The sequence below is a fragment of the Lepus europaeus genome, chromosome 1 (assembly GCF_033115175.1).
Source record: "Lepus europaeus isolate LE1 chromosome 1, mLepTim1.pri, whole genome shotgun sequence".
NCBI lineage: Eukaryota > Metazoa > Chordata > Mammalia > Lagomorpha > Leporidae > Lepus > Lepus europaeus.
In genome coordinates, this window is record NC_084827.1 from 112,968,066 (window position 1) to 112,981,295 (window position 13,230).

The 13,230-nt window shown below is 38.7% G+C and overlaps 1 protein-coding gene across 7 annotated transcripts in view; it reads left to right on the forward strand.

Annotated features, from left to right (window-relative positions):
* Positions 1–13,230, forward strand: part of UBR3 (ubiquitin protein ligase E3 component n-recognin 3) — a 225,962-nt gene that overhangs the window by 188,867 nt on the left and 23,865 nt on the right. For all 7 annotated transcript variants that reach the window (XM_062187744.1, XM_062187758.1, XM_062187763.1 and 4 more), the window contains one exon: positions 10,793–10,917. In XM_062187744.1, the coding sequence (XP_062043728.1) occupies positions 10,793–10,917 (125 nt within the window). The remainder of the gene's footprint in view (positions 1–10,792; positions 10,918–13,230) is intronic.

The window sequence follows — 13,230 nt, forward strand, 5'->3', positions numbered from 1 at the left end:
TTTTAGTATAGTAGTTATCATAGACTTACTCAAGATTTGATGTTCCATCATTTTAAGTTAATGTTAACATAACATTATTAACAACACTAATATTATTTAAGTAGACTTTTAATTACTCCATAGTTTTCATTTGAAGATATTTAAAAAAATTAGAGTGTAGGAAACTGGTTTTTGATTGCTATTGTAAATTACAGTAGAATGAATATCTACGGATGTATAACAGCCTTGTTCCTGGAGAAGACATTCCTTTTTGTATTTCAACCTGATGATTTAATAAAATGCTTTATCTAAGAGTTCAGAAGGGTCCAGAAGAAGCTCCTGGCTCCTGGCTTTGGCCTGGCCCAACCCTGGCCATTCGTTCAGCTATTTGGGGACTGAACCAGTAGGTAGAAGATCTCTCTCTCTCTGTCTCCCCTCTCTTTCTCTGTAACTATGCCTTCAAATATGTAAATAAATCTTCAAAAAAAAATACAGAGGGATCATTTTTTTAAAAAGTAGGCAAATAATGACATTTCATGGAAATATGATACTCCATAAAGAGCAAAATATTGTCATAGTAACAGTAATAATATTTTATACTAACACAATGTATTTTGAATTTAAAATATTATTTAATATATAATGTAATGGTTAGGCACAAACATTTGGAGCAGCAGTTAAGATGCTGTTGGAGTGCCTGATTTGAGTGCTGGTTCCTCCACTTCTGACACAGCTTCCTGAATCCAGCTAATACACACCCTAGGAGACAGCAAATGATGGGTCAAGTACAATGGGCCCTGCCAACCTTATAGGAGACCCTGACTGAATTTATGGCTCCTGGCTATGCCATGGCCCAGCCTTGCTATTGCAGGCATTTAGGAAGTAAACTAGCCAATTGAAGATATCCTCTTCCCAGGCCCCTCCTACTCCTTTCTCTTTCAGATAAAATGAAAGTAAATTAAAAATAAAATTAAAAATAAAATAAAAGGCCTTTAAAGAGTACCATTGTAGTGCAGTCACAGAATTGTGTGACTATCACCATTCTTTTGTTTTATAACATTTCATCTGTCCCAAAGGAACTACATCCATTAAGCAGTCCCTCCTCATTTTCTTGGCTGATGTATGAATTTAATAATTTATGTTTGCCAACTTTAAATTCTAAACCTATCATATAGCCTCATCGAAGTTAATCTCTTTGCAAGATCAATTTTAAATTCTTTTTTTATTTCACTTTTGTCATTTTAATTTTAGTTGCCTTGCAGTCATGCTGATTTACTCCTGATTATGCTCCTTTAATTATACTAGTACCATTACATTTTGAAATACAAAAAAATTGCTTTGTTTAATGGTTTCAAGATATTTAAATACTTTATTTAAATACATCTTTTACATATAAGCTTAGTTATTACATGAACATGAAAAGGTAAGAGGGAAAGAACTTTGGTGTATGGATGGAATTTTGTTTTTATAATTCATATTCGACCTAAAGAGAAAACATTTCAATTAAAAGTAAAGGATGTTGGTTGTTTCAGTTCCTAACTGAGAGCTGTAGCTAGTGCATTGTCCTCCTATCAGAAAGTAACTGTTGGGGGCGGTGCTGTGGCACAGTAGGTTAATCCTCCACCTGCAGCACCAGCATCCCATATGGCCACTGGTTCTAGTCCCAGCTGCTCCTCTTCCAATCCAGCTCTCTGCTGTGGCCTGGGAAAGCAGTAGAAGCTGGCCCATGTGCTTGGGCCCCTGACTGCATGTGGGAGACCAGGAAGAAGCACCTGGCTCCTGGCTTCGATCAGCGCAGCTCCAGCCATTGTGGCCATTTGGGGAGTGAACCAGTGGAAGGAAGACCTTTCTTTCTGTCTCTCTCTCTCTCTCTCAAATAAATGAATTAAAAAATCTTTAAAGAAAGAAAGAAAGTGTTGTCACTAATTTCTAACAGAAGGTGAAGTTAATGCCAAAAGGCAATGTAGTATACTGATTAGCTGATGCTACTGAGTTTAATTTACTAGAAACATATTCTAAAACTGTGTTCTAAAATGACTGAAGAAAATTAATCTTCTTAATTTACTAATGATTAAATGAATAGAATAGATTCAGGAAAACAGCTATATAAAAGTTTATAATATTGTTAGTAACCATGCTTTAAAGTAATATTTTAAAATTGTTTTTTGGTGGAAATATTTAATAAGCCAAATGCTTATTTATTACTTAATTGTGAAAGTCATTGCCTGATTCAGTTCAAGCAATGTTTAATGAGTACCTATTATGGTACCTGGTTGATACGCTTCTTTGCCAGATTGTGGAGATGCAAAGACGAATAAAAACATGGACTATGCCTTTGAGGAACCAGATAGTTAAGTATTTAGCAGTCATTAAATTTCTATTTAGTTAGTATTATTTTAAAAACCTGTGATTTGTATTATTCAAATTTTATAGAGTTTTAAGAATAGATTAATGGTTCTTTTTATTAAGCTGCTATCAGGCACATTGTGTAATATGTTCAATATCATTGTCATGATGAATTCCTCTTAGAATTTAGGGCCAGACCAACAAACTGGCATTCTTTATTATTATTATTGCTATTATTATTAATTTTTCTTTCACACATTGAGGAACTTGAGAGACACTTTTTTTTTAAAAGATTTATTTTATTTTGAAAATCAGAGTTAGAGAAGAGGCAGAGAGAGAGAGGGAGAGAGGGAGAGAGAGGGAGAAAGGGAGAGAGAGGGAGGTCTTCCATCTGCTGGTTCACTCCTCAGATGGCTGCAATGGCCAGAGCTGTGCCGATCTGAAGCCAGGAGCCTGGAGCTGCTTCTGGATCTCCCACACAGGTGCAGGGGCCCAAGGACTTGGGCCATCCTCCACTGCTTTCCTAGGCCACAGCAGAGAGCTGGATTGGAAGTAGAGCAGCCGGATTCAAACCAGCACCCATATGGGATGCCAGAATTGCAGGTGGTGGCTTTACCCTATACACCACAGCACCAGCCCCATTCGTAGAGACTTTTACTGCTAGAAAGTTCAGAGTTTAATTATTTTAAGTTACTTTAGTTTTCCTCAGATAACTTTTCTAGGGGTATGGAAGGATTGTAGATGAGGGGAATTAGAATTGTTAATATTCCTTTTTAACTCCTGTTGACCTAGGAGTTAACAGTTGGTGATGTTGATTGTGTTTCTGTTTTAACAATCTGTATTTGTCTGATTGTTATTTATTGGTTGTTATTGGAAAAGAAAAGGAGGGAAGAAAATTTTGCTGTTTATATGATTTTTGTCTGAAAATAGGTTAAGAAAGCCACCTATAACCTCTTAAACTATTTTAATGTTTAGTACTATTTCAGGTTAAAAGACCTTTTTATACCAATTGTCTGATCTGAAGCTCAAATTAAATATATTAAAGACAGATGTTTCTTTTTCTTTCGTCTCTATTTATATGCTTTATATATCATTATGCCCATCAGTGACTGGCCTCCAAAGAATAAGCTTGGAAGTAACATCAGATACATCACTGTTTTTGGATATTTGTATTTAGTTCTCCATGTCCAGGAGAAAGGGAGTTTTATAATTTAGGATCAAATTTGACTATTTATAGTGGAGAAGAAACAAAAAATAACATAGTAACTTAAATAAGATAGTTTATTTTTCTTTCATACAGAAAGAAGTGTGAAGGTAGGCAGGCCTGTGCTTCTATTTCATAGAACCAAGTTCCCTATAATGGGGTTCACACCTTCCTGTGCCTGGGTAGCTGCTAGAGTTCTAGCCATCAAGTCTAGTTTAAGGCAGTACAATATAAAGTTGAGGGAGAAAAATTGTCGTACCCTGTACTGAGTGTGTGTGTGTGTGTGTGTGTCTGTCTGTCTGTCTCTCTCCAAAAGAAATCTCCAGTGTGGGTGTCAGGAACCCAATTACTTAAGCCATCACTGCTGCTTCCCAGGGTCTGAATTGGCAGGAACCTGAGTCAGGAGCTAGAGCCAAGAGTTGAATCCATGTACTTTGATGTGGGATGTGTTTTAACTGCTAGGCTAAGTACCCACTCCCGCCTTCTCTTTTAAGAGACCCTTTTAGAAGATCCTCACAGATTTTCCAGTTATTTTATTTTGGCTAAAATTCTTCTCCTTTTTGATCTTCCAGAGCTTAACACTTAAAATCATTATCTTTTAAAAGAAGAGTCAGTTACTCAAGTTCTTTCCTACTTTTTTGTTATTGAGGAAACTCACAAATCTGCTTTCAACTATGCTTTATAGGATAGGTATTCCTGGATTCTCTGGAGTCCCTGGTTCTCATGGTTATTGACTATCTCCACTTCCAAGATTCCATAAATAAGGCCTATGAGAGGCAGATAGAAGGCTGCTTATTATTTGTGGTTCACTGTAAGAAAGAAAATTTCTCAAGTTTTTATTTGTTAAAAACCAAGTCTTTGAAAGTAAAACTTTATTCCAGATGGTCTCAAACATATAGTTTCATGAACCCCAGTTGTACCAAGTGTCAACTCATAACCAGTCTTTTTTATTTATACCCTCACCTGTTCCTCCTGTCCATCATTGGTTATTTTGAAGTAAATCCCAGACATTGGATTAGTTTTTTTTTTTAATTAATTAATTTATTTTTTATTTATTTTTTTAAATTTTTTGACAGGCAGAGTGGACTGTGAGAGAGAGAGAGACAGAGAGAAAGGTCTTCCTTTGCCGTTGGTTCACCCTCCAATGGCTGCCGCGGCTGGCACGCTGCGGCCGGCGCACCGCGCTGATCCGAAGCCAGGAGCCAGGTGCTTCTCCTGGTCTCCCTGCGGGTGCAGGGCCCAAGGACTTGGGCCATCCTCCACTGCACTCCCTGGCCACAGCAGAGAGCTGGCCTGGAAGAGGGGCAACCGGGACTAGAACCCGGTGTGCCGGCGCCGCAAGGCGGAGGATTAGCCTAATGAGCCTCGGCGCCAGCCTGGATTAGTTTTAATTATGTATCTCTAAAAGATAAGTATTTAATACACATAACTGTAAAACTATGAACAGACTTAAAAATGGACAGTTCTGCTTTAATATCATTAAATATCGAGTCAGTGTTCAGATTTCCATGACTGCTTTGTATAAATGATTTCTAACTTGATTTTTTTTTTTAACTTACCATCCAGTGTACACTCATTGGTTTGATTATATTTCTTTTAAATCTTTGGGTTTCCTCCCTCCTCTACCTCCATTATATTTTATTTGTTGAAGAATCTGAGTGTTTTGTCCTTTAGAGTTTCCTATAGATTGTATATTGCTAATTGCATCCCATGGTATCATTTAATAGCATGTTACTTTGTCTCTCTCAGTTTTCTACAAAGTGGCAGATAGACTTAGTCAAGTGGATTCAGTTTCTTACTTCTTTTTTTGCAGAAATGTTTCATTGATGGCATCAGGTATTTTCATCAAGAGACATAATGTCCAGTTGTTTCTCTTTATGTGACCCTAAAGGTTATTATTTATTGCCTAGATTTATTTATTTATTTTATTTGTTGGGTAGACTTTTTTTTAAATGTTGTTCCATTACTTTTTTTTTTTTTTTTTTTTTTTGAGAGGCAGAGTGGATAGTGAGAGAGAGAGACAGAGAGAAAGGTCTTCCTTTTTGCCGTTGGTTCACCCTCCAGTGGCCGCTGCGGCCGGCGCATCATGCTGATCCGATGGCAGGAGCCAGGTGCTTCTCCTGGTCTCCCATGGGGTGCAGGGCCCAAGCACTTGGGCCATCCTCCACTGCCTTCCCGGGCCATAGCAGAGAGCTGGCCTGGAAGAGGGGCAACCGGGATAGAATCCGGCTCCCCAACCAGGACTAGAACCCGGTGTGCCAGTGCCGCAAGGCGGAGGAGGATTAGCCTGTTAAGCCACGGCGCCGGCCACTTTTTTTTTTTTTTTTAAGATTTATTCATTTATTTGAAAGTCAAGTGTTACAGAGAGAGAGAGACAGAGACAGAGAGAAATGAGAGATTCTTGATCTTCAATCTGCCAGTTCACTCCCAAAATGGCTGCAACAGCTGGAGCTGGGTCAATCTGAATCCAGGAGCCAGAAGCTTCTTCTGGGTCTCCCATGTGGGTCCAGGGGCCCAAGTACTTGAACCATTTTTTTGTTGCTTTCCTAAGCACTTTATCAGGGAGCTGGATCAGAAGTGGAAAATCTCAAACTGGCACCCATATGGGATGGCAGTGTTGCAAGCAGCAGCTTTATCCGCTATGCCCCAGTGCCAACTCCAGGTGGAATTCTTTTTTTTTTTTGACAGGCAGAGTGGACAGTGAGAGAGAGAGAGAGAAAGAGAGAAAGGTCTTCCTTTTTCCTTTGGTTCACCAGAGAGAAAGGTCTTCCTTTTTCCATTGGTTCACCCCACAGTGGCCATTGTGGCCAGCGTGCTGTGGCCAATGCACCGCGCTGATCCAAAGCCAGGAGCCAGGTGCTTCTTCTGGTCTCCCATGTGGGTGCAGGGCCCAAGGACTTGGGCCATCCTCCACTGCACTCCTGGGCCACAGCGAGAGCTGGACTGGAAGAGGAGCAACCGGGATAGAATCTGGTGCCCCAACCGGGACTAGAACCCGGGGTGCCAGCACCGCAAGGTGGAGGATTAGCTATTGAGCTGTGGCACCGGCCAGGTGGAATTCTTTTTTTTTTTAATTTTTTATTTTATTTTATTTTTTGACAGGCAGAGTGGACAGTGAGAGAGAGAGACAAAGAGAAAGATCTTCCTTTTTCCGTTGGTTCACCCCTCAATGGCCGTTGCGGCCGGCCGGCGCGCTGCAGCTGGCCTACTGTGGCTGGCGTACCGCGCTGATCCATAGCCAGGAGCCAGGTGTTTCTCCTGGTCTCCCTGCGGGTGCAGGGCCCAAACACTTGGGCCATCCTCCACTGCACTCCCGGCCCATAGCAGAGAGCTGGCCTGGAAGAGGAGCAACCGGGACAGAATCTGGTGCCCTGACCGGGACTAGAACCCCATGTGCCGGCCTCGCAGGCGGAGGATTAGCCTATTGAGCCATGGCGCCAGCTAGGTGGAATTCTTATAGATAAGTTTTTCGTATTTGTTTATCCATTGATGGTAAAGACTGCGTGAATTTTTTTTTTTTTTACTAGTTTTCAGAAAAGTGAATTTTATTTTGGCATTCTACACAGGTGATTGCCTTGTAACTTTTTAGTGCTATTGTTGAATTCATGGATATTTGCTATCTTTCAACCCCACTGTAGAATAAAAATTATTTCTATTCTTTAGGTTGACTCTTGCCTACTGTTATGACTCCAGTGATCTCTGATAGCTTCATCAGACTAAGACTTTTTAATATGTGGTTCCAGAGTTTATTGCTGGGCTCAGGGATCCATGGGTCTTCTAAAATTGTGTAGAACATATGTGTGTGTGTCTATATGCGTGTTTTTCTGAGTAATTCCATAGCTCTTACCAGATTTTCAAAAGGATCTTGACACCTAAAAGTTAATTCTTTATTAAATTCTGAATATTCCTTGCCATAGATAAATAAATAGTTCTATAATAAGAAATGACAGTAAGAAATTTGGTTCTGTAGTTGTAAAGTCAGCTGATTACAGTGGGTTCAGAAATGAGAGGGAGGTGAGAGAACAGAGAGTAATGAGCAGAGAGAATGCTAAGAGTTAATTGTAGGGCCAGGAAGAGGCATGAGGGGAGAAAACAGAAGCTATGTGGGGTGTAATTCAGAGGATTTATTTTTTGTTTTTAAGACAGGAGAATTGTATGCATATTTAAAATGTTTGCCATTCCTTCATGTTCTGTGTACTAACTCTGGGTGGTCCTTTACCTTAAATGTTACTCTCACTTAGAAGCTCTTTTGAATATTCCTTCTTTCTTTTCCATAATACCTTGTCCATAGCTCTCCTTTGACATTTGTCTTATTGTCATAACAACAGATTTTTGAAACTATCTCCCTCTATGAATTCCTGCAGAACTAGCACCATTTTCTGAGTGTATCCTGCATGTATACCTGGGATATAATATGCTCAGTAAATGTTTGTGGAATGGAATGGTTGGGTTAAAAATCCATTGGTTTTTTTCCTGATAATTATTTAATTTCTATTTTGAAATTCAAGAAAGCTATCACTTTTGTTTAAATCTGTAGATCTTATGTTGTGTTTACTTTTATATAATGTTACCTGAGAATGTTGGCAGTTCATTAGACCCAAAATTCAGTTGCTTAAAGTATACCCAAGGGAATAGCATTAACTACCTTATTTAGTTGTTAGATCAATTTGGGACCTTTTCTTGGTTCTATGTTGATTAAGACAAATAAAATCTTATTAGACTGGATTCTTCATTTTGCAAAGAGAGAATAGACTCAAACTTACCACACAGAAAAGCACATCACAAATGGATTTTTATCATAGACTAGACTTTTCAGAAAGGGTCAGAGCACATGTAGTTAGTGACTCCAGATTGTAAAAGGGAAGACTATGAAGATTCTATATCTGCATCTACTTTGAGCAGCGTGCTTTATGGAAGGCGTCGTGTTTGTGTGTGTGTGTGTATTACAAAAATGTTTCATGATAATTTCAGAAAAAGAACAAAATGTCTGATACCATCTTTAGATCATGTCCTATTTATTGTATGCCCTTTTCCCAGAGGTTTTCTTGTTTTACATATACTCTGCTATGTCCTAAAACAAACTCAAACCATTTTGTTTTATTTTAATTCTAAAATAATGGGAAAGGAACTTACACAAGCATCTGAATCCTCTTGGTCTTCTTATTTATCACTTGTACTAACCATGGTACCTGTAGGCAAGTCAGTAGATAATTGCTTGTTTGTTGAGTAACAATATTTCCCCAGGCGACTAGCAACTCCTTGAAAAATGCTTGCAAAACCCAACACAAATCATAAAGTAGATACTTAGAACTTATTCAGTTTTTAAATGTGTTTTCATGCCTTATCCACTAAAGAAAATCTGGTTCACTTAGATTCAGTTGTTTTCATTCCAGAGTCAAGCCCTTGTCCCAGTTAATGTTGATACATTTTAAATTATGTATTCCTGCTTTATGGTTTTATCTTGATTAAAAAATAGGAAATATGGTCAAAGATTTACATAAGATGAATGTGATAAATACTATTTTAATTTCATGATGTGACATTTAAAAAATTTTAATGACAAATGTCAAATAAGTGACAAAATGATGTTTAGTAGTTCGGCCTTCACAGCAGTTTAGCGTAGGAAGTAAAAACTACAGATTGTATTTGTCACTGAGGGAATTAAGTACATCCTGTGTGACTCTACAGGGAGATGTCTCTGAACCAGTTTCCTCATGCAGTGTGCCTTAGCTGATTTGAAGAACTGCCAAACCAAGAAGTGGTCTTGCTTGCCCCTTAACATAACCACTTAAAGCGGGATTACAGGTCTAAGCAAGAAAGTATTGAAGTCTAGTCCAGTATGTTAAAATTGGTTTTAAGAATATATAAAAGTAAAGAATTGGCAATATTTGGTGATCACTACTTTTTTAGGGCTTAATTTTTTCCCTTGATATCTCAATTTTTATTCCATTCACCTGTATTTCTATTTTAAAATTGACTTAAGGAATATTTAAAAGTGCAATTGAGAGGACTGGGTAGTTTAATGTGGGGAGAAAGAGACAGGAAAGTCTCAAGTATATCTACAAATTCCAACTCCAATAACTGACTTAATAGAATATTTACTTACTAGGGGTGTAGTATAATGTGACAGAAGGAATTCTGAACCTGAAGTAACCTTGTCTCAGTGGATTCAGATTTTCACCTGAGTGCCTTTTGACTTTGATATCAAAGCACATCCTTCTGAAACTCAGTTGTCCAATTGAGACTATTTTGAGTATCAAGTGAGACATTTGAGGAAATTTTCTAAGTTATTAGGTGATTACAGTGTCAATTGGAATTATTAAGTTCGCATTTATTAAGTTCCTAATAAGTACCAGAATCTGTCAGGCATTTGGCATATTGTTGCTACTATTTTTATATTGCTATAGTTCTCATTAAATTTTGAAACTCATTTAAAAACATAAATATGGGGATTTCTTTTTTTAACTTCTGTGTCATATTGTATATTATGCTTTATAAGCTTGATATAATTTGAGAAGTAGAAGATGTGTTGGTTTTAAGTGCTGAGACATTGTTAAAGAGTACCTGAAGCCTACTAAGGGTATTTGGCAAGGTTCTATACCTCCTGAGTATTCAAGATTGAATGGCATTAGCACTTTGGTCGTCGTCGTCTTCTTCTTCTTCTTCTTCTTTTTTTTTTTTTTTGAATTTATTTATTTATTTGAAAGAGCTATGCAGTGAGAGAAATAAAGAGAACGAGAGAGAGAATCTTCCATCCGTTGGTTCACTCTCCAACTGGCCACAACAACCAGAGCTGCGCGGATCCGAAGCCAGGAACCAGGAGCTTCCTCCAGGTCTCCCATGTGGTTGCAGGGGCCCAAGGACCTGGGCCATCTTCCACTGCTTTCCCAGGCCATAGCAGAGAGCTGGATCAGAAGGACGCAAACCGTCACCCATATGGGTTGCCGGCACTGCAGGCAGCAGCTTTACCTGCTACACCACAGCACCTGCCCCAGCACTCTGGTCTTCTAAAAGAGAACACTCTTTCCACTCTGCTAAATGCCTCTCACTTACATATTCTGTGGTTGAATAGGGGGACATTTGCTGTCAGAATTTCTGCTCCACTGAGTAACTAATAGTATATTGTAACTTCATTTTATTAACTACTTGAGTGATGAACAGAAAGAAATTACACATGCAAGAAAAGGTTCATGTTTGTGAAATTATCTTGAGGTCAAAATGTCTAGTTTCCAAAGAACTAATGATGTTCTCTTTTTCTTATAGAACACTTCACTTGCATTGTGAAGGTGCTTTTTACCCTACTGTACACACAGGCTCTTGCAGCACTTTCAGTTAAATGCAGTGAGGAAGATAGGTCAGCCTGGAAACATGCGGGAGCTGTCAAAAAGGTTAGTCTTTTCTCTAAATTTGTCATGTAATAGTTTGGGAAACTCATTGAAGCTGGTGATATGAGTGAATGAGTAAATGTATGAGAGGCAAAATCAGTTTAATAGTTTAGTTTAGTTTCCAGCTAAAACAAGTAAAAAATGTTCTGGCACAATCAGGCTACCTGCATCTGTCTCTAAACTTTGGCCTTTATTCCTTTATATTTAGGAAGTTTTATTTTGCCTTTCCAGCAAGTCTTAAATCTAGAAAAGTTATAAAAACTGTGGCAATGCAGTGAGCAGATAACAAAATGTATGTGAATTACCTATTTCATTTATCTGTCATTTCTGTTTCTCTTTGTCTCTATCCCCAATCATAATTAAAATTTAAAATTCCTAGCCTTATGGTAGGCATTTGGCCTAGAAATTAACACATCGTTTGAGATGCACATGTCCCACTTTGGAGTACCTAAGTTGGATACCCAGCGGTGCCTTCTGATGCCAGCTTTCTGCTAATGGACCCAGGGAGACAGCAGTGATACCTCAAGTAGCTGAGTCCCTACCACTCCTGTGGGAGACCCGAACTGAGATGTGGAGCACTGCAGGCATTTGGGGGATGAGTCTGAGTGGGAGCTCTCTGTCTGTTTCTCTCTTCCTCTCAAATTTAAAATCAGCAAATCAATGAATAAATGATTAAAATACATTCTAGACTTTCCTTTTTTTTTTTTTTTTTTTTTTTTCGACAGGCAGAGTGGACAGTGGGAGAGAGAGAGACAGAGAGAAAGGTCTTCCTTTTGCCGTTGGTTCACCCTCCAATGGCCGCCGCGGTAGGCACGCTGCGGCCGGCGCACCGCACTGATCCGATGGCAGGAGCCAGGTGCCTATCCTGGTCTCCCATGGGGTGCAGGGCCCAAGCGCTTGAGCCATCCTCCACTGCACTCCCTGGCCACAGCAGAGAGCTGGCCTGGAAGAGGGGCAGCCGGGACAGAACTGGCGCCCCGACCGGGACTAGAACCCGGTGTGCCGGCGCCGCAAGGACTTTTCTTAATTATGTCTCTATAATATTGCTTGTTGGGGTGGGTATTTAGCCTACTGGTTAAGGTGTCTCTTCAAACTGCTTGGGACACTTGCATCCCTGCAGACTTTGTCCCCAGACAGGAGCTGTTTTGGGTATTTGAGGATTGAGCCAGTGAAAGAAAACACTCTCTTTCTCTTTGTCCCTCTCTCTCTAATAAAATAAAATTAATTAAAAAAAAAAAATCTCTTCCCCAAATCAATAAATAATACTTTAAAACATACTAGGACATACAAATTTTTAGCAAACACAAGTTCTCTTGAAATTATCTAAACAATATGGAAAAATTGTGCAAATTTAGTTAAATGTGTTTTCAGTGGCTTGAGAATAAATGAGATACTATAGAACCAAAGAATTGACTAAGTGATTTGTATTAGAGATAGGTAATGTTTATTTGGAGAAGTTGTTAGGAAAAATTAACATTCTTTTGATTGGCTCACAGAATCTTAGAATTTTTAACCTCATTAAAAAAGTTTTGTTAAAATCATATCTAGTTTATCAAAGGAGAGAGGGCCAGTTTATAAATACTTGAAATATATTCAATATAACCTTCAATTTTATCAATATGGTATTATCATGAAGTGTGTTAAATTGGTTGGTTGGCTATCAAAATCTAATACTATGCTAATCTCCTGTCACTAGAGATGTTACATTGTTGTTCATGATGTACAAACTGCCTGAACCCCAGCTTTTGTTAAATTAGGGGTTTGGACCATTTGATTTATAAGGGCTCCCTCTGTTTCTCACATTTTATTCTGAATTTGGAAAATGAATTTCTGGGTTTTTTGAATAATTTTTTAACTTATTCCTAGTTGATTTTAGGGTAATTTTGCCTTGTGAAATTATCTTTTTTATTTTTACTTTTTTATTTATTGGAAAAACAGAGAGGGAGAGAAAAACAGAGAAAGATTTTTCATCAGTGGTTCAACTCATCATATGTCTACAATAGCTAGGGCAGGGCAGATTGAAACCAGGAGCCTGGAACTCAGTCTGGGTCTCTCACAAGGGTGGCAGGGACCCAGTACTTCAGATCATCACCTGCTGCCTCCCATAATGTACATTAGCAGGAGGCTAGAATCAGAAGTAGAGCCAGGACTCAAACTTAGGCACTCCAGTGTAGAATGCAGATGTCCCAGGTGGTGTCTTAACTGCTGCACCGAACACCTGTCCCTCTGAATATTTTTTCAGTTCTCAGAATGCACTCTAATCTTATGTTTGGATTGTTAGTACTCAGATAGTATTCAGACCAAGTATACTAGGTT